The following is a 21,622-nucleotide window of genomic DNA, read 5'->3' on the forward strand; positions in this document are numbered from 1 at the left end:
ATTCCAGTGTCCTGAATCTTATATACATTTTTCTAATTTGGGGAGGAGAAGGGAAATAACAAAATGCTGAAATAAGGATACAGGTTGAGCCATTGTAACAATGAGATGTACAAGACACTATGTTGAAAACGAACTTTACAACTTTTGGGTGAGGGAGGGAGGAGTTGGGGAGGTGGGGAGGGAAGGAATGGTAGGAGAAAAACAAAGGAGGGAGTAACAATGCTCGATAGGAAATGTACTCATTACCTTACTCATGTAACTGTAACCCCTCTGTACACTATCTTTATAATAAAAATATATATTAAAAAATAAAATGGATTACTTTTCTTTTTCCTTCCTTCCTTCCTTCCCTCCTTCCTTCCTTCCTTCCTTCCTTCCTTCCTTCCTTCCTTCCTTCCTTCCTTCCTTCCTTTCTTTCTTTCTTTCTTTCTTTCCTTCTTTTTCTTTCTTCCTTTTTTTTGGTCCATAGTGGAGCTTGAAGTCAGGGCTTGACTGTCTCTGAGATTTTTCCCTCAAGGCTAATACCCTATCACTTTGAGCCACTGTGCCACTTCTGATTTTCTAGTGATTAATTGAAGATAAGAGTTTCAAGGACTCTTAAGCCTGCCAATGCTCTGTCTCCCTTTACAACACCTTGGATTCCAGGGAAGACAAGTGTTATGAATAAACATATTGTGACAAAATTGGAGTCTATACCCCAGTAGCCAACAACACTTATCTTGACAAGTTTCTAACTGACCAATCCTGAGACAAGGAGCAATCACACCACTTACAATTTTAACTGAGTGAGACTATTTTATGATACAGTCCTTTCACCCCTGCCCCAATTCTTCCTTCCTTCCTTCCTTCTTTCTTTTCCTTCCTTCCTTCCTTTCTTTCTTTCTTCTCTTTCTTTCTGTCTTTCTTTCTCTGTCCTTCCTTCCTTCCTTCCTTCCTTTCTTTCTTTTCTGTCTGTCTTTCTTCTTTCTTCCTCTGTCCTTCCTTCCTTCCTTCCTTCCTTCCTTCCTTCCTTCCTTCCTTCCTTCCTTCCTTCCTTCCTTTCTTTCTTTCTTTCTTTCTTTCTTTCTTTCTTTCTTTCTTTCTTTCTTTCTTTCTTTCTTTCTTTCTTTTCTTTCTTCTTTGCCAGTCTTGGGGTTTGGACTCAGTGCCTGGGTGCTCTTTGTATTCAAAGCCAACACTCTACCATTTGAACCACAGAACTGCTTCCAGCTTTTTTCTGAGTAGTTTATTGGAGACGAGTCCCACAGACTTCTCTACCAAGGTTGTCTTTGAACCATCCTCAGATCTCAGCCTCCTGAGTAGCTAGGATTACAGGCCTGAGCCACCAGTGCCTGGCTACTATTAATCTCTTTATTTGGAGTAATTGGGATGAGTGGCTAGACCTGACATGGTGAAACTCATAAAGCTGAGTCTCTGGCCTAGAGCTCTCATTACAACTTTGACAAGCCAGAGTCTGGAGAAAATCTGCCCTTTAGTCTTTAGGCCATCCATGACCAGCTGACCCTGGAGGGCAGAAAAGAAGGTTCCCTCTCAGAGAGGCGGCTGCTAAAATCACATTTATTTAGGAATTTATTTCTTGTTTTTTTTTTTTGTTTTTTTTTTTTTTTACCACCACTTGCTGAGGCAGAGAAGTGAATACATAGACTCCACAGGCCTGAAGTCTGACCTTTAGTTAAACTTTTCCTCCCAACCAGTGCACCTGCACCTCAGGCTTGCTCTTCCTTTTCCTTGTCTTTTGGGACCTCTTCTCAACTATTTGGGAACTTTTGAAGTAACTAGGAGTTTTGCCATTTGACAGGTAACTGTGGGATTCCTTGTGGTTTGGCAGGTTTTTCTGAGCCAGTTAGGTTCATCTGAACTAATTTGGGTTTCTGTTGTTTGGGGGGGGGAGGGGAAGTCAGAGTTGTTACTTTACTAACATAAATCTAAGTTTTGCTTCAAAAGGAAAAACTAAATTAGCAACATAGCTGTGATACCCATTTTGTCCGGGTCTTTTGGATGTTAAATGTTTTCTTATGTTTCTTATGATACCCATTTTGTCTGGGTCTTTTGGATGTAATGCAAATCTTGGCAGAATAGTTTGCCAGAGCTGTGGCATCCAAACTAAAACTGTTAGTGGTGCTAACTTTTTCAGGTCCATATTCCTAGTGATCCTAACTGTCATCTTGAAACACAGAGAATTAGACATGCTCATATTCCTAGTGATCCTATCATCTTTAAACACAGAGAATTAGACATGCCCAAACTCTGAATTCTAGGCAGGGGCACCCAAATAATTAAAATAATTGTGTATTGGACACCTAAAGGGTAGATGTGTAGACAAGTACATTCTACTTGAATTATTTTTTTCATTTATTCTCATTTTCTTTATTATTTCTATTTTTAGTGGTACTGGGGTTTTGAACTCAGGGCCTTATGCTTTCTGGACAAGCACTCTACTCCTGAGCCATACTCCCAGCCCTCATTTATTATTAAAAGTCAAATGGGGATTAAGTGGGAGTTTGTACATAAAAGTAACCTTTCATTGAACGTGTGTGTATGTGTGTGTGTGTGTTTGTGTAGAGTCATTCCTTACACTGAAATTTTAAGTGTATCTTTAAGAAAATGAGGATGAAGCCGGGCGCCAGTGGCTCATGCCTGTAATCCTAGCTACTCAGGAGGCTGAAATCTGAGGATTGAGGTTCAAAGCCAGCCCAGGCAGGAAAGTCCGTGAAACTCTTATCTCCAATAAACCACCAGAAAATGGGAAGTGGCATTGTAACTCAAGTGCTAGAGCACTAGCCTTGAGCTGAAGAGCTGATGGACGGATGGCACTCAAGCCCAGAGTTCAAGCCCCACAACCAACAAAAAGAAAAGAAAAGAAAGAAAATGAGGATGGTTTGATGGTCCTGACATAATGGTATCAGTCATAACTATTATCCTAAAATTATGTATGTAATAGACAAACTAGGCTGTTTGGGCAATTGCTAAACTTCCTTCAAAATTCTAACTTTTTTAAGTACTAGGATTTGAACTCAGGGCTTTGGGCTTGCTGGGTGTGTGCTCCACTACTAAGCCATGACTCCATGACTTTGTTCAAAGTCTTTTTTCATCCTCAGTGTTAATCCTTTTCTTTAAAAAAAATTTTTTTTGCCAGTCCTGGAGCTTGAAACTCAGGCCTGGGCACTGTCCCTGAGCCTCTCTGTGCTCAGGCTAGCACTTTACCACAGGTCACAGCACCACTTCCAGCCTTTTCTGTTTATATGGTACAGAAGAAGCAAACCTATGGCTTCATGAATGCTAGGCAAGCACTCTACCACTAAGCCACATTCCCAGTCCCAGTTTTGATCCTTTACTTAAGCAATTATAATCAGGTTTATGGCAAATGCCTCTAATAAATACTTTTCAAACTAATTTCAACTTTTTTTCATGTTAATTTTCTTTTGGATTTTTCTTATAAACTTTGTAGCTATTTTCTGCAGTGCAATCTAACAAGGCAGCCTGAGTACTATTTTAAGAATGCCAAAACAAACAAAATTAAACTAAAAAAAAAAAATGGACTCCATGATAGCCAGGCTCCACCTATAGTCCTAGCTACTCAGGAGGCTGAGATCAGAGGATCAGGGTTCAAAGCCAGACAAACCCAAGACACTCTTTCCTGCAACTAACCAGCAAAAAGGTGAAAGCAGTAGCTCAAATGAGAAAGTACTAGCTTTGAGTGAAAAAGGAAAGGGAAGCACCTAAATCCTGAGTTCAAGCCCCTATACCAGAAGAAAAGAACCCACAGAAGCTAGTTTATCCTTAGCCAGAATACCTTCAAATTGACCAACACAATAACTAATCCTGAGGTAATGAACAACCAGACTACAACTTTGACCAGTAATATGCATACCTTGCATCATCTGCCCCAATCCTTTCTGTATTTCATCCTAAAACTTATGTCCATAACCTGCAGATGAGTTGAAATACTTAGTCTCCCTCTGCCCTCATGTGAAGCTAATAATGCCTTCTAGGGTTTAGGCTCATTTTCTCTGCTGATTAAAGAATTAAAGGGCAGAAACGTGTTTAAAGCGGAATAGAGCAGATTTGTTTGAAAGAAAAAGAAGCAACAAAATGGAATCCTTGTGCAAGGAGAGGTCCTGGAGCCAGGTTTCTACAGTTTCTCTCCCAGGCTCACTATATGTGATGTGCCTGACTCACACTCCCAGGAGGTACCCAGGAATGGCTTAGGCATTTCTAGCTTCATGCTAACAGACATAGGCTTTTCTTTAGCATCTGAAAACAGAAGGGAAACTTCCTGAGAGGTACTACACAGCAGCTACTTCTGATTAGGTTAGTTTTTGGCCCTTGGCAAGTTCCAGCTGCCCAAATACACTAGCAAATAAATACACATGTCCATTCACAGAAAATGATCCCCAAGTCCAGGTAACCAAGCCACAAGAGTGAAAAAGACAAGGCAAAAGGAAAAGTAACTAACTAAACTATTAATAATTGTACCTTTGCTATTTTCCTGATGGTACAGAAAATATGTTTAAAAGAACTCTTTTCTAAACTAGGGCCTGTCCATAAGCAATAACCTCGGCTGTCAAAACAGCTACTATTTCTGTACTTGTGATACATTTAATGTATAGAAACAAAATTAAGAGTTACTTGCAATACCTTATATTTACATAATTCTGGCAAAAGTATACAAAATATCAAGAAATTAAATAAATTCTCTTTGCCCCTTCAAGTATTTTTGGTGTTCTGAGCTTGTTTTTGTGTCAATATTGGGGCTTGAACCCAGGGTCTGGGTACTGTATTTTACCTTTTCCTCTCAAGGCTGGCACTCTACTACTTGATCCTAGCTCCACTTCCAGCTTTTTTGGTGCATAATTGGAAATAAGAGCCTCATAACTGCCCCAGCTGTCTTGAAACCAAGATCCTCAGATCTCAGCCTCCTTAGCAGCTAGGATTACAGGTGTGAGCCACCAGTACCCAGCCAAGTGTTTATGCATTTAATGAAAAATAAAATCTAGAACCTTGGATTACCATGCACATTTCTTCCTTAGCCTCCTGGAGGCTTATAGATCGTTCTGTCACTGCTCTGCACCCAGCACACTAACTGACCTTAATTCAAAAGCAGGATTGTTACCTTCTATGCAGCTACAAGACTGCTCTTTGGGTGCCCTCTGCTGGCCACAAGTGAAGCAGGAAAAATTAGTCTAAGAATTCCAAGAAGAAAACTTGGAGCTAAAGGGAACACATTTTGAAAGAAAAACAAAGCTAGTTTTTTGTATTTCCCAGCAATTTTGGTCTCTGAATTTCAGAAAAGATGTTGCTAATAGAACAAAATGTGTTGAAAGTAGTTTGTAGAAGTCCAAATGCCGTGGTTCAGGAAGTAAAGTGAAGTAATAATAATAATAACAACAACAACAGCAGCAACAACAACCACCTAAAACCTAACAGCAACAAAACAAACAATATGATTAAGAAATAGAGAAGGGGGCTGAGCATGGTGTCTCAAGCATGTAACATGGGAAGCTGAGATTGGGGGATCAAGGTTCAAGGCCAGCCTGGGCAAAAAGATTTTTTTTTTTTTTTTTGTCAGTCATGGGGCTTGAACTCTGTGCCTGGGCGCAGTTCCTCAGCTTTTCAGCTCAAGGCTAGCACTCTACCACTTGAGCCACAGCACCACTTCCAGTTTTCCCAGGAACATGGGAAATACAAGTAAGAGAACTGAAGTCCACATTGGCCTGGACATAAAGGAAAATACTAACTCAAAAATAACCAACAAATGTAAAGAAACTGGAGGTGTAACTAAGTGGTAGAGTGCCTGCCTAGCATGTACAAGATCCTGAATTTGATCTCCAGTGCTGCAAAAAATAAAACAGATGTTTCTAAAAGGAGATACACAAATGGCTAGAAAGCTCATGAAATATAGTGAAAGCGGGGGTTAGGAGGAGATGGGGACAAACAAGTCGTTTAAGGATTCAGGTGGACCTGTTGCAACAATGAGAAGTACAAAATGTCATGTCAAAACCAGCTTTACAATGTCGGTGTGGGGGTGGGAGGGGGGTATAATTGGGTGGAGGGAGGGGGGAGGCTGGGAAGGGAGGTGAAGGGTAAACAAAGGAGGAGGCTGCAATGCTTGGTAAGAAATGTATGCATTATCCTGCCCATGTAATTGTAGCCCCTCTGTACAGTATGTTCTCAAATAAAATAAAATAAAATTAAAAAAAAAAGAAAGCTCATGAAAAAAAAAGCTCAACATTACTAGTGGGTAAATTAGGAAGAAGCAAAGCAATAAACAATACCTCATTAGAATGTCTACTAGCAAAAACAAAGACAAAACAGCAAAAACTAATGTTATCAATGGTGTAACAAGAAGTTAGAACTGTTGTTAGGAATGCAAGGTGGAAGCCATTATGGAAACAGTTCTGTATAGAAAGTCCTCAAAATTTAGAAACAGAATGTTCATATTTCTATATGACCTATCAATTCCACTTCTGAGTATATATCTAACGATAAACAACAACAACTGATAACTGTGCCTTTTTATAAAGATAGGGTCTTGATACACAGCCCAAACTAACTTTGAACCTTGAGAACCTCCTACATCAGAGTCCTGAGTGCTGGGATTATAGGAAAGCCCTTGAAAACAGGGTCTGGAAATACCTGTACTCTCATAGTTACACTAGCATTATTCACAAAAATCCCAGTGACCATCAATGGATGAATGAATAGATACACGTGGTCTGTACATATAATACATTTGGACTTTAAAAGGAAGAAAACTTACCAGCTGTGGTAGGTTGTACATACCTATAATCCCAGTGCTCAAGAGGCAAGGGGAAGGAAAAGAAGGAAGGAAGGAAGGAAGGAAGGAAGGAAGGAAGGCAAGCACTCTACTACTTCAGTCACACCTTCAGTCTTTTTACATTTGTTGGTTATTTTTTTGTTTGGGTTTTTTTTGTAAACTGTATTTTTTGTCTTTTCTTTTTTTGGTACTGGGGATTGAACCCAGGACTTTGCACGTGCTAGGCAAGTGTTTTGCCACTGACTTACAACCCAGCTCTGTTGGTTATTTTTGAGGTAGTGCTTTCATTGCTTTGCTGAGCTCCTTTTGAGTAGGCAGCCTTATTCCTATGTGACACCCCACTATCCAGAGCCATTTCCAACAACAATAAGATACTTATAGACAGGAAAGACACTGAGCATATTCCCCATTATTTTGCAGTTCTTCCTAACTTGAATCTTGAAAAAAGTATCTAACAATTCCTTCAAGGTGGAATTTCTTTCTACACTGTGAATAACTGACTTAGTATTTTCTGCTTATCTATAGCATTACCTCCATAGCATACAGTGGAACAATTATTTATTTCACTCTGATGGTTAAGAAAGGATAGCAACATAGCTTAAGTCAAAGCTAACAAGTAACTATCCTGGCAGTTTTTTAAAAATTAAAATAAACCAATGTTTATTTCAACTGTTGAAACAAAAATGTTCTTGCCTGCACTTAGCTTTGGCTGGGACCTTGGAAATGAAGGCCAAGGTGCTGATGACACAAGTTACCAGTGTAGCATCACCCCCCCCTTCAGCCCCAGGGGACATGGCAGTATGTATAGGAATACTCAGGACCCTACCAAGCAAGTCCCAATGGGTGGCTTTGAACAAACTGGCTGCTGTCTGGGAAGGCTCCACATAGTAGGTCTCCCAGGTTCCCCGAGGGCTGATGGCGCAGTGGCCTGTGAGGTAGTTCTCTTTGTATCTGAAGGCATCTCGGTGTGTGCTTTGAATGTCCCAAGTGTAAACTTCTGGCTGCACATTCGTGCTGGCCCCAGGCCAGGTCTGCAATTCAGCTTCCCATCGAACTCTTCACATCTGCAGGGATATTCTCTTCATCCACCGGCTGCTTAGGTTTTAATTGGCTGCTTAGTGTTAAAAAGGAATATCTCAAACCACCTGCCATACTAGTAAGAGAAAACAAAGAAAGTGCAATTACATAACTGAGATTCCACAAGGTCTACCTGCCGCATTTGTTGATAGTCTTATAAATACAGCTTAATTTGGAGAGCAACATTCAGACCTCTGCTGTTTTGTCCTCAAGTCAAGATTGTTTAATGAGAAATTTTCCTCTTATTCATAAACATTTAAGGGCAACTCTAAAATGAGCAATTCTAAAATAGAACCTCAGAAAATACTTAGTTTTTTGTTGTTGCTATTGTTGTTGTTGTTGATGATGAAGATGAAGATGATAGTTTTGATTTGTTTTGTGCCAGAAATGGGGCTTTAACTCAAGGCCTTACACTCTCACACTTGGCTTTCTTGTTTATATCTGCTGCTCTTACCACTTGAGCCATACCTCCAGTCTGGCATTTTGCTGGTTAAGTAGAGTTGGAATCTCCCTAGCTTTTCTTCCTGGGCTGGCTTCAGTGATCTTCCAGATCTCAGTCTCCTGGGAAGCTGGGATTATAAGCATGAGCTACCGGTACCCAGCTTGGGTTTAGTCTTTTGATTTTTTTTTAATTGAATAAACTATGTATAATTATCCTCTAAGAGTGTCCTAAAATGTGTTGCAAAAGTAGCCTCATTAATCCTTACAGCATCTAAGGGCACAGCACTTTGAAAGAAAGTTAATGAGACCCACTTGGCAAGAGGAAGACAGATAACTTAGGAGACCTTTGTGTGAAGTTGTGTGAATGGAGTTCAAGTCTCAGACATTCAGATGTTCATGATACATTATCCAGTGGGGCTACCCAGGAAATCGTCATAAAAATAGAGGAAAGGGCATATGCATATGCATACGACCAACCTGATTAAAGTATGATGTATACAGGAGTGAGATTCCATGAAGTAATCCTTTTGAACAAACAACAGACAGATTTTTTAAACAAAAAATTAATTCCAAGAAGCTGAAACGTGTCTTGACTTAGGTGGATGGGGGCTAAAAGGAAGGAGGCAGACAAATGAAGAAAGGGATGGGGTATGAATTCCATTGGTGTTATCATATTCAAGTACATATGTGAAAATGGAACTAGGAAACTTGAGGAAACAGGTGACAGGATGGATGAGGAGAGAGAAGATGAAGGAGGGACAGACTATGATCAAGATGCACTGTATACCTAAATTGACATGTTCAGTTACTGTACCTATTAACTGATTTGTTGAATGGTAACTCCTTTATACAACTACTTAAAAACATAATTAAAAAAAACTTTCTACACTATTTGAAAATAATAATAATAATAATAACAGAAAAGCTGGGCTTATGTCTGGAATCCTAGCTATTCAGAAAGCTGAGAACTGAGGATCATAGTTCAAAGCCAATCTGGCAGACAAATCCAGAGATTATTATCTCCAATTAACGAGCAGAAAGCCAAAAGTAGAGGCATGGCTCAAGTGATGAGTGCTAACCTTAAGCAAAAAAAACAAGCGAGAGTAAACGGCTCTGAATACCACCCCAGCAAGTACCCACTTACTAAGCAAGGTCCCAGAGCCAGAGAACGAGTTCCTATTTTGAAAAAAGAGATTATCCACACTATCACTCATTACATAAATACTTCATTTTTTCCCCTAAGAATAACTGGTCCTGTGGTAGCATAAAAGCAAAATTTAGAAGACCAGAGGAACTAGGGTTGGTGAGGTTCTGCAGCTCATTGCTTGCCCAACATGGTTATGGCCCTGAGTTCAATCACAGCAGGGCAAAACTAGAAAATGTAACATCTTTCTTTGTACTTTTATCACTTTCATCAAATGTCTGATTTTCCTAAAATGAGTTCATTTAAACATTTCACTCACCAAATATTTAATCCTACAAAGTTTAACAGGGAGAAAATGTAGTCTCCACCTACTAACATCCCAATGTAGGCAACAGACACATTCTGCAGATAAAGAGAGACAACTTGTCAGTAAAAGGAAAAGGTTTAGCAGACAGCATATCACATGGTAAAACCTAAAACTGAACATTTTAGTTACATTGCATGGTGATTTTTACAAGTTTGTGAAATGCTGAATAAGTAAATGAGAAGCCATTATGGGTAGCTTTCTAATGAAATGAAGTAAACGATGATATAATAACAGAACTCCCAAGCGGGGCACCGGTGGCTCATGCCTGTGATCCTAGCTACTCAGGAGGCTGAGATCTGAGGATCATGGTTCAAAGCCAGCCTGGGCAAGAAAGTCTGTGAGACTCTTATCTCCAATAACCTACTCAGAAAACCAGAAGTGGCACTGTGGCTCAAGTGGAGCACTTGCCTTGAGCTGAAGAGCTCAGGGACAGTGCCTAGGCCCAGAGTTCAAGCCCCATAACCAAAAAACAAACAGAAAAATAAAAAAAAACCAGAACTACCCCATTTTCAAGCAAAAACGGCAAAGTTGAGATGTAATCAGCTTGCCCAATCCCTTCTTTTACTATCATGGGTAGCAAATTTTAATCATATTGACAGTAAACATCTACAGAGTAGAGACATCTAATAAATTCTAATCAGTGCTCGGTCCTAAGGAATCTAGAAAGCCACTGGATAGCTGAAGCAAGGTTTTCTTGATCACTCTTGAGTTCACATGGCCAGAAAAAGAAAGCTATGAAATGGAATTTGGGATATCTCCACTGTGTATATGTGGGGGGGAGAGGGGCGGATACTGTCTAGTGTGTAGCATGTACTGTGTACCTGTGTGGTCAGATTACATACACACAAATACCTAACCTACAAGTTGACCACAGGCCTAGCTGGAAACAGTTTGTCACAGTAAGGTAATCATAGATATCATAGATATTTTGGGTCTTTTGTTCTTCTCAGTTTCTACTTCTTTTTCCCAAATAATTCCCTCCCACCCATCCCCAATTTGAAAGTAATAATTTGTCATTCCTTTGGTCCCCCATGTTTTCATGAGTGCATATTAATTGTACACTATGGGGATTCATTGTGATATTTCCATATATGTATATAGGCATTGTGATAGCTCCATGTATTGAACTTTGGTATTGAACTCAGGGCCTGATGTTTGCTAAACAGGCACTTTACCACTTGAGCCATAGCTCCAGCCCATTTTTGCCTTGGTTATTTTTAAAGTAGAATGTCACTTTATGTCCATGAAAACCTGGGCTGCAATCTTGCTACTAGTGCTTTGCTGTGTCACATGCCATAATACCCAGCCATATTGGTCGAGATGGAGTCTTGAAAACTTTTATGCCTCTGCTGGCCCCAATCTCTTGTTCTCCACTTCCCAAGTAGCTAGGATGACAGGCTTGCACCACTGTGCCCAGATACTTTTGATCATGGTTTCCCTCTCCACTATTCTTTCTTATCCCCTCCCCTCCACCCAAGACCTCCCTTTATTTACATATTAGGCTAGAAGAGGTAAGAAGGGGTTTTAGCCCTAGCTAAGATGGACACGTCTCCATTCTTACTGTTTGTTTGTTGACAACCACAATGAAAGCAAACCCAGTTTCTATCTTATAGTTTGGATTTCAGTCCCCCAGGCCTGTTGCTCATCACAAGGCTGTGTCCACTTACCTTGATGGCTCCAACCACTGCTGTGGTCAGGGCAGAGTTGTAGTAACTGCACAGAACCGTGGCATACATCAACAGAAACCTGGAGCAAGGAAATAGACTTCTGAGTGATCACTAGCCATACTAGATAGGAACAGTAATTAAGAGTGGCCTATGAACCAGTGAGGAAACACACATCATGCAGAAAGATTTCATTACCCAAACTTAAAGACATCTATCCTCATTGGGTTTATCATAGGAACATAGCCCAACTGTACATTAGCCAAACTACCTCACTCAGGTGCCTGGATTTCTCTATGCATTTGCCATTATGTTTTTGCCAAGTGGATGTGAAAAAATAGTTGGCTTTCCTTTCTATTAATGTTGTGACAATTGCTTTTTCTGAAAAGTTCCTATTTTGGCCAGGTGGCTTGGGACTTGTTAATGATATTTTAGGCACCTTGGTTTCCTGAGTACTTTAATTATGACATCCTATTAGACGCTCCTTGAATTTTAGTTACATCCTGTCAATTAAGCCACATCCTTTTGCAGACTGTGGCCCTAAACTCAGCTCATCTGAGCAGAGGGGCTGGCTTGCTGGGTCAGGGAGCAGCCGGCCTGCTGTGGAGGCTTGCTTGCCAGTGTTGACCGATGGCACACCCTTCTGCAGAAGTAATGGTTATCTTGCCAAGTTCCTTTTGAGTTGGTGTCTTTATTCCTATGAGATATTCCATCATCCAGAGCTATTTCTAATATGGAGTAATGAAAAGGATTTTTTTCTAATGACTTGAAATCCTTCACTGAACAGCTATGGTACAGCAGTGGTGTTTGATCCTCCATGGAGCAGAATGTCCCTCAGTGCCCAGCAAAAGCAAATGGTTTCAGGTGGAGCCCAGCAGTGCATGATATCAACTCCATAAATGACTTGAGTGTGCATAGCCAGCTTGAGGACACAAGTTTTAAAAGGGAAAAATCAGTGAAGCAACTCTGGGCTTTAGACACAGTAATGCATTGCTTGTGTATGGAAGGTACTCCTGTACCCTACCAAAATTTATTCACACATTTAACTTGTCAATAACTACAGAACTCTGACCATGCACTAGACAAGAAAAAATATGCACAGAAAAAAAGATGTAGATGCCAACCAAAGGTGGAGAAATGAGGCTAAAGGTGTGGTAGAGTTATAGCCATGAGCAAAAAAGCCAAGTGAGACCAACAAGGCCCTGAGTCCAAGCCCCAGTACTGGCACATACAAAACAAAATAAGAAAGTGAATGAATTCTTACTAATTCTAAAAGAAGTTAGCTGCAACTTAAGAGAGGTGCAAAACCCCACCCATTCAAATCAGGTGATTAAATGTTGAAAAGAATTATCATTTAAAACAAAAATTGGCTGAAGGTGGCTGGGAATATGGTTAAGTATAAAGCACTTGCCTAACATGCATGGGGATCTGAGTTTGATTTCCATTGGCAATATTAATAATAACAAAAATAACAATAAATGTCCAAGAGTGAAATGTGAAAGACACTCCTTACCTCTTAATTAAATTATCTCAGCTTGCTTTCAGAATAGGTCAATGTGGACCTAAATCTTAGTAGCTGTTACCAGGAGTATGTGGCCCAACATTGCCTCCAACATGGTTGAGCTAAAATAAGAGAACTGTCTCTAACATTCTGGATTGGCTCTACAGGAAGCCCAGTCTTTTTTTTTTCTTTCCTAACATCACATTATCTGACCTTTTCCACTTGACTCATACATATACTAGATATTGCAAATAAGGGAAACCATGGGACGGACCTGTTTCTTTGGGCCTGGCTTACTTCACTTAATATAATTAGGAAAATGAACCCTTAGATATGTATTTTAATGTTTTTTCTTTCATGCATTTGTTTCTAACGCATTTATAAGATTATCTCTTTGTTGCTTTGTATGTCCCTCCCCCACAGTATAACCCCTGCTTTCACTATATTTGATGTCAGTATAACTTGTGGAGGAGATGGGGAAAAACAAGTCATTTAAGGATACAGGTGGATCTGTTGCAACAATAAGTACAAGTTGTCATGTCGAAAACGAGCTTTACAACGTTGGTGGAGGGGGGCGGGAAGGGGAGAGGATGGGGGGGAGGCTGGGAAGGGATGTGAAGGGTAAACAAAGGAGGAGGCTGCAATGCTTGATAAGAAATGTACGCACTATCCTGCCATGTAATTGTAACCCCTCCGTACAGTATGTTCACAAAAAAATTAAATTAAATTAAAAGGAAAGGAAGCCCAGTCTTCAGAGATGTTTGAAAAGAAGATTGCACTTCTTCAAATGCCCACTAGATGTCCCCAGAGAGGCTGGATAAAAACTAAGATCAAAGTGGTATACTCAAGTTATTTTAAAAGTAATGTCATCTATTCCTATGTGCAAATAAGTACCTGCACATTAAATTGAGTAGGCCAAGACTCTAAACTAAAAAATGCTCCACTCATGCCATACAAGGAAATCCACACCACCTTTAATACCAAAACTACCAATCTCTGTGTCAATAGTTTTGAACTCATAAAATGTCACGGTATTTTTTAAAAAATGCTAAATTCCTACTAAATTTTGCCATGCTGTACTTTTGCATTTTTGTTGTTATTAAAAAGGTGATGCAGAGAAGAGTAACAATTACATAAGTTGGGTAATGAGTACATTTCTTTCTGTATGTTAAAATCATTATCTCATCTATGCATACTTGAAAAATAATTGCACATATATTTGATGTACATTTATTCACAAAAAACTACTAGCTAAACATTCTGGCTTGCTTATAGGGCAAACCAGGGATGGAAGTACCCAGGAACAGATCCCTGGATAAGAACATTTGCTCAAAGTCTTCTTTCTGTTTCTAAATATAGCATCAAAAAGTAGTTGGTTTGCCCAAAGGTTATTTGGCATGGTTGTGGTAGTTACAAGAGACTCAAGTGACTCAGTTAAGTTTATATGACTGATTACAATGCTATGTACCAGCACACCTACAGAGAGGCACACAAGTGTATATCAAAAGACCATGTTCCCCCCCCCCCACCTCCCCACCCGTACCACAACAGTGCCATATATGTTTTCATCCTTCATTTCAAGCTCAGAGCTCTCTCACCAGGACAGGCTGTGGGAATGAGAGTTTATCTTCCCCCAAGGCAGGTTATATACTCAAATCCAGCTTTACCTTTATGTCGTGGATCTGGTCATAGAGAAATTCTCAGGCTTTGAGCTGAGAATGGTGGTATATATGCCTATAATTCCAGCTAGTCCAGAGATAGAGTTTGTGAGATCCCCATTCTCTCCTACCTCTCCTTCTGATTCTCACTCTCTCCCATTCTTTTTCTTCTCTCTGTCTTCTTTCTGGCTACCATGAGGTGAGTAGCCTCTGCCATGGCTTCTGCTGCCATGATCATTCTACCTCATCTCAAGCCAAAGCAATGGGTCTAGCTGATCTTGGACTCAAACTTCTGAAACCATGAGTCAAAATAAGGATTTCTTCTTTCAACTTGTTTATATTAGGTATTTTGTCACACAAGAGAAAAGCTTACACAAGAATGCCTTCTACAGTAGCCAAGTGTGATAGTGTCTACCTGTAATCAAGCATTCATGAGACACAGCAGCTGGGCACCATGGCTCATACCTATAATCCTAGACCAAGATTAAGAAGATCATGATTAAAGGCAGCCAGGATAAAAGTTTAATGAGACCTCCATTTCAACCAACAAGCCTAGTGTGATAAAAAAAAAACAGATATAGAGATTTAGCTATATAGATATAATGACAGATGTTACTTATTAGTACTGTTTAATACTGTTATTGTTACTTATTATGTTATTATATATAATACACTTATGTTACTTAACATCTGGGATTTCATCTCATTTTCTGTAATCAGGAGATAAGGTTACATAAGGCCAACTTTATGGGATGTTGAGAATTAAACACAATCACAGACAAACACTTAAGAAGACTTTCAAGGTACAAGAAACTTCAAAAGGTATTAATAAAAAGCCAAGTGCTAGTGGCTCATGCCTACAATCTTAACTACTAAGGAGGTTGAGACCTTTGGATAGTGGTTCAAGGCCAACCCAAACAGGAAAATATATGAAACTCTTATCTCCAATTAACCACCAAAAAAAACCCAAAAACAAAAACAAAACAAACGAACAAACAAAAAACCAGAAGTGGAACTGTGGCTCAAAGTGGTAGAGCACTAGCCTTGAGCAGAAAAGCTCAGGGACAGCACCCATGCCCTGAGTTCAAGCCTGACAACCAACAACAACAACAAGAAAAAACATCAATAAAACAGTCTAATTCCATTTTGTATTAAATCACTCTCTAGCACATAACCGTGTGTACATTTTAACCTCTCTGGGCTTCATTTCCTTCTCTGTCATGTGAAAATAGTAGAATGCTATCCATTCACTGGGGTTGTAGCAACGATTAAGATTTTAAAAATGCTTTGATGTCAGGTGCCTGTAATCTTAGCTACTCAAGAGGCTGAAATCTGAGGATTGCAGTTCAAAATCCACCCAAGAAGGAAAGCCCATAAACCAGAAGTGGGACTGTGGCTCAAATGGTAGAACACTAGCCTTGAGTAACAAAAAGCTTAGGGACAGCACCCAAGTGAATTCAAGCCCCAGGACCAACATCAACGAAAGCTTGGAAATATAAATGTTCATTTAATAAAATGTTTAAATAGAGTTAAAAATATTATTCCTTCCCTGCCAAAAATAGAACAGAAATGCACAGATAGGTCTGGTAGTCTGCTGACAGAGGTCATATCCTTTCTATCCAGCCACAAAGTTCCATGACTGCCTATCTCTATACAATAAAGTCACTAAAAAAACCCAAAAGGATCAGGTGCTGGTGGTTCACACCTGTAATCCTAACTACTCAGAAGACTGAGATCTGAGGATGGTGGTTTGAAGTCAGCCCTGACAGGAGAGTCTGTGAGACACATCTCCAGTTAACCACAAAAAAAGCCTGTAGTATAACTGTGGTTCAAGTGGTAGAGTGCTAGCCTTGATTACAAAGCTCAGTGACAGCACTCAGGCCCAGAGTTCAAGCTCCAGGAACTAAGTCAGCCACACACTGGAAGCTCACAAATCCTAACTCCTGTGCTTCTCCACTATGTGGTCTCTTCATTTGAGATTATCTGCAGCCTTTAAAATGCCTGGCATGCTAAGATGCTGAGCATATAGTGCTCCGTCTTAATTTCCAGAGCCATTCTAGCAAATTCCTTAAACCTGAGAAAGGATCATGAAAACCCCAACTTCTTTAGGTCAGTTAAAAGTCCTGGGCTTGTGACTGGACCTGAGCAGAGCAGTTTTGGGGACAGAGGCCCCCTCAACTTGTGGGATTTGACCTCATGTCCACAAAGAGGCTCAAGAGCTAAACTGAACTAGAGGGTGCCCAGCCATTTGCTTAGTATACCTGCCTGCTCCCTGGTGCAGACACCTTCACAGTGCACAGGGGCCATTTGTGTTCTGAGTGTGTAGTAGCAGAAACTGAGTTTCAGTGTTCTGATTGTTTTCCTAAGTAGGACCCAAGCACGTTATTTTCTTAGCATTCCAGATTTCAAAGGATTTAGAGTAACCCAATCTTCTCTATCTCTGGGAAAATCTTGTGCCAACCCCAGGACTCTGTGATGTGCTGGAGATGCCCAAGGTCATGTATAAAATGTGGTACGTGTTCCTGAAGCATCCATTTAGCACTAAGGTCTACATGATGGGGAGGGAATGGTAGGCTTACACCCTTGATTCTGTCATTCTATACTCCAACAGCCAGGAGACTACTGGTCTCTCCTGCTTTTCCAGAAAAGCAGGACTTGAATCTAGGGCAGTTTTTGTTCTGAGTTGGGGAATTCGGTATTTTCCTGTTTCCAGTAAGGATTATTTACTGCTTCAATAGGATAAAAGGGCTTATAGCTAAAGCATAAACAAATTAGGATAATCCTTCAAACCTGGGGCACTGTTTCTAATGACTGGAAAGCATGAACTAGAACTTGTAATTTCTCAGCAAGGTTAAAAAAAAAAGACCTACAGAAGCCAGGCACAGTCCCTCTAATCCTAGTATTTGGGAAGGAGAGATCAGAAGATTCTGATTGGAGGCTAGCTTAGGAAAAAGAAGTTTGCAAGACTTCATCTCAACCTATGGCTAAATGCAGTGGTACACACCTATCATTCCAGCACAAATGTGGGGAGGCACAAATAGGAGGATCATAGGTAGACAAGAGTATAAAACAAGACCACTAAAAACAAACAGAAAAAGGGCTGCTTGTGTGGCTCAAGTGGTGGAATATCTGCCTAGCAAGGATGAGGCTCTGCGATCAAACCCCAGTACTGAAACTGGCAGAGACGGCCAGCTTTGAATCCTTGCTTGCCAACCTAAATCAAAGTTTATATTTTGTCTCTGATTGTACCTCAGGGCTCATGGCAGGCCCATCCATCCCAGTGCAGGACTCCAAAGGAGTCCTCTGAAGGTAATCAATTTCACAGCTTTTAGGTTTGTGATCTAATCTGCTTTTCTTAATTGACAAATCTCTTTTCTGTATTGAAATAGAATTTTTAAATGACTACAAAGCCAGTCATCAGTGGCTCACAGCTGTAATCCTAATTACTCAAGAGGCTGAGATCTGAGGATTCCAGTTTGAAGCCAGCTCTGGCAGGAAAGTCCATGACTCTTACTTCCAATTAGCCACCACAAAAAAAGAGAAAAAAGTGGGGCTGTGGCTCAAGTGGTAGAGCCCTAGCCTTGAGCAAAAACCCAGGGACAATGCCTAGGCCCTGAGTTCAAGCCTCAGGACCAGCCACGAAACAAACAAAACTTATACTTTGGCTGAATGTGGTGGTTATATCTGTAATCCCAGCTTCTCAGAAGAAGGTGACTAGAAGGATAATGATCCAAGGCCAGTCCAAGCAAGAAGTTAGCAAGACCTTCATCTCAACAAATAAGCCAAATGTGGCAGCCCAGGCCTGTGGGCCTATGTGAAAGGCCATGGACAGATAGAGATCCAAGCCCCAGTAAGAATTTAAGACCCTACCTAGTACAAAATAACCTATAAAAGATGAAAGGCATGGCTCAATCACTGGAACACTTGCCTAGCAAGCATAAGGCCCTGAGTTCAAACCCCAGGACTGCCCCCCAGCCAAAAATCACTACTGATTTAAAAGTAGACTAAAGAGGGAAGAAGAGAGATGGCGGAGAAACAATAGGGAATCACCCTAGCTCTCTCTAATCAGATATTTAGGGTCCTAACATGCATTTCTCCTCAAAAGATTGACAACAACAAACCATGACGAGCCCTCCCCCAACTCCCCATCCTACACTGGCAGCTCGAAAAGCCACAAGAGGAGCCTCACAGGTGCCATGGACTCCAGGACCTGACCAGAGACACTGCAGCATCCAGAGATCTACCTCAGCACCACTGGTCATCCCACAACCAATTCCAGTATCAGTGAGTACCCTGGGGGGACCTCTCCCCCCGCAGGAGATCAGCGCTGGCAGTGACCCACAGAGCTTCCTTCCTGCTTGAAGAGGACAGAGGCCAGAGCCCTTCCTCACCCCTCCCTACATACTGGCTTCCAATGGGAGGCCACCACGACTCAAACTGGGTGGGTGTTAGGACCCTGCATCCTCCACAGCCCTGACTATCAGCAAGGAAACCCCAGACTGCTTGAAAACAATACAGACAAAATCCTGTGCATCTGTGTGAGCCTGCCCCTTCAGAACCCCCAAGCCCATCCTTGAGGACTGAAGATAGTATCCCCAGCCCCCTGTAGCCGCTGCTGGCAGAGAGCTCCCTGGTCCAGACCCACTAAGTGAGCCCATGCACAAGTTAGCAGCCAAGTGTCAGCCTGGTGACAATCAACCCAGGGCTGAAATGCAAACTCCCGCACACCCATTCCAAAGCCTCATGTTCATCGTGGAGGTCTGAAGTTAGTCTTCCCAGGGCCCTATCCCCACCCCCTGCCAGAGACAGGACCAACTGCCTGGCTGCCAGGGCAGAGCTCCCTGGTCTAGAACCAAGGGGAATGTTCACAAGCTGGCTGCCAACTGCCAGCCATCTGCAGGGCGAGAACCACCCCAGGCCTAAACACAAACTTCTGGGTACCTGTGGGAACTCACCCTTTCCAAAGAGCACACCCATCCTGCATCTAACTTTCTCAGATTCCACTGCACACTGGACTGAGCTCCTGTCAGCTATCCCAAGGCCAAGCGTGCAGACCAGGGCTTGCTGGCCCTCAGACTCAGTGTGGGTTAGTCCACCCAGTGTGAGCTAGCACAAGCTGCCAGGTTTGCTGTCAGGTGTGAAAAGGCCAAGCACATGCCACAACCCTGACAATCCCTCAACCCAAATGTGTAAATCACAATGAAAGATTACAAGATTCATGAACAATAAACCAAATCCAAATGCAACCAACAGTCCAGGAAAGGACCACAGTGAGAGTGAAGAAGAGATGGAGGACAAAAGAACCATTAAAGAAATGATGAAAGGGGCTGGGAAGGTGGCTCAGTGGTAGAGCCCTTGCCTTGCATGCTCGAGGCCCTGGGTTCGATTCCTCAGCACCACATAAGCAAAAAGAAAAAAGCCGGAAGTGGTGCTGTGGCTCCAGTGATAGAGCGCTAGCCTTGAGCTGAAGAGCTGAGGGACAGTGCCCAGGCCCAGAGTTCAGGCCCCATGACCGGACCCAAAAAAAAATTAAAAAAAAAAAAAGAAATGATGACAGAATTGGTCAATAAAATGATAGGGGAGATGCAAAAACAATTTCAAGAGTACAATACAAAGAAGAAATGACAAAGAAAATCCTAAAATATATGGAGATAAAAATAGAAATACTGCTGGGCGCCAGTGGCTCAGGCCTGTTAATCCTAGCTACTCATAAGGCTGAGATCTGAGGATCACAGTTCAAAGCCAGCTGGGATGGGAAACTTCGTGAGACTCTTATCTCCAATAAACCACTAGAAAACCGGAAGTGATGCTGTGGCTCAAGTGGTAGAGTGCTCGCCTTGAGCTGAAGAGTGCAAGGACAGGGCCCAAGCCCAGAGTTCAAGCCCCACGACTGATCAAAAAAGAAAAAAAAGGAAAAAGAAATACACCTCATTAAAAGATAAAATTAACACTATGAGAACTAATCTCAGAAGTGTAGAAGTTCAATTTCCACCATGGAAACCACAGCAAAATTCATAGTTAACAGAATAGGTGAAATGGGAAATAGAATATCAAGAGTCAAAGATAAAACAAAGGAGCTAGAACAAAAAGCCAAATAAATAAATGTAATTTACCACATCAACAGAGCCAAGGACAAGAACCACATGATCATCTTAAAAGATGCAGAAAAAGCCTTTGATAAAATACAACACCCATTTCATGTTCAAAGCTTTGGAGAAACTAGGAATAGAAGAAACATTCCTTAAAACAATAAAGGCTATATATGATAGACCAACATCCTACTGACTGGGGAAAAACTAAAATCATTTCTTCTAAAATCAGGAACAAGGCAACTCCTCTTCAATATAGTTTTGGAATTCTTAGCCAGAGCAATAAGACAAGCTAAGGACATAAAAGGGGTTCACATAGGGAAAGAAGAAATTAAACAATCCCTATTTGCAGATGACATGATCTTATACCTAAAGGACCCAAAAAACTCCATCCCCAAACTCCTAGGGCTGCTACTTCAGCAAAGTAGCAGAATACAAATTAACCCACAAAAATCAGTGGCCTTTCTATATGCCAACAATGTACAAGCAGAAAAGAAAATCATGAAAACAACTCCATTTACAATAGTTTCAAAACAATACCTAGGAATTAACCTAACCAAAGACGTAAAAGATCTTTATAGCGAAAATGATAAAAATCTGAAGAGCTGGGCACCAGTGGCTCATGCCTGTAATTCTAGCTACTCAGGAGGCTGAGATCTGGGGAGCTCAGTTCAAAGCCAACCCGGGAAGAAAGTCTGTGAGACTCTTATCTCCAATCAACCACCACAAAACTGGAAGTAGACCTGTGTCTCAAGTGGCTAGCACTAGCTAGCCTTGAGCTAAAAAGCTTAGGGACAGTGCCCAGGCCCGGAGTTCAAGTCCCACAACTGACCCCCCCCGCCCTGCAAAAAAATCTGAAGAAAGACATCAAAGATAACAGTAGGGAATGAAAAGACCTTCCAA

At 41.2% G+C, this 21,622-nt stretch overlaps 1 protein-coding gene across 1 annotated transcript in view; it reads right to left on the bottom strand.

The window, feature by feature from the left end:
• Positions 1-956: 956 nt before the first annotated feature.
• Positions 957-21,622, bottom strand: part of Slc35d2 (solute carrier family 35 member D2) — a 65,495-nt gene continuing 44,829 nt past the window's right edge. The window contains exons 10-12 of the mRNA XM_070033712.1: positions 11,475-11,553; positions 9,760-9,842; positions 957-7,931 (exon numbers count right to left, since the gene is read on the bottom strand). Coding sequence (XP_069889813.1) covers positions 7,817-7,931; positions 9,760-9,842; positions 11,475-11,553 — 277 coding nt within the window. The 3' untranslated portion in view covers positions 957-7,816. The remainder of the gene's footprint in view (positions 7,932-9,759; positions 9,843-11,474; positions 11,554-21,622) is intronic.

Source organism: Dipodomys merriami, unplaced genomic scaffold (assembly GCF_024711535.1).
Source record: "Dipodomys merriami isolate MVZ:Mamm:240054 unplaced genomic scaffold, mDipMer1.0.p SCAF_22, whole genome shotgun sequence".
In the NCBI taxonomy this organism is placed as follows: Eukaryota; Metazoa; Chordata; class Mammalia; order Rodentia; family Heteromyidae; genus Dipodomys; species Dipodomys merriami.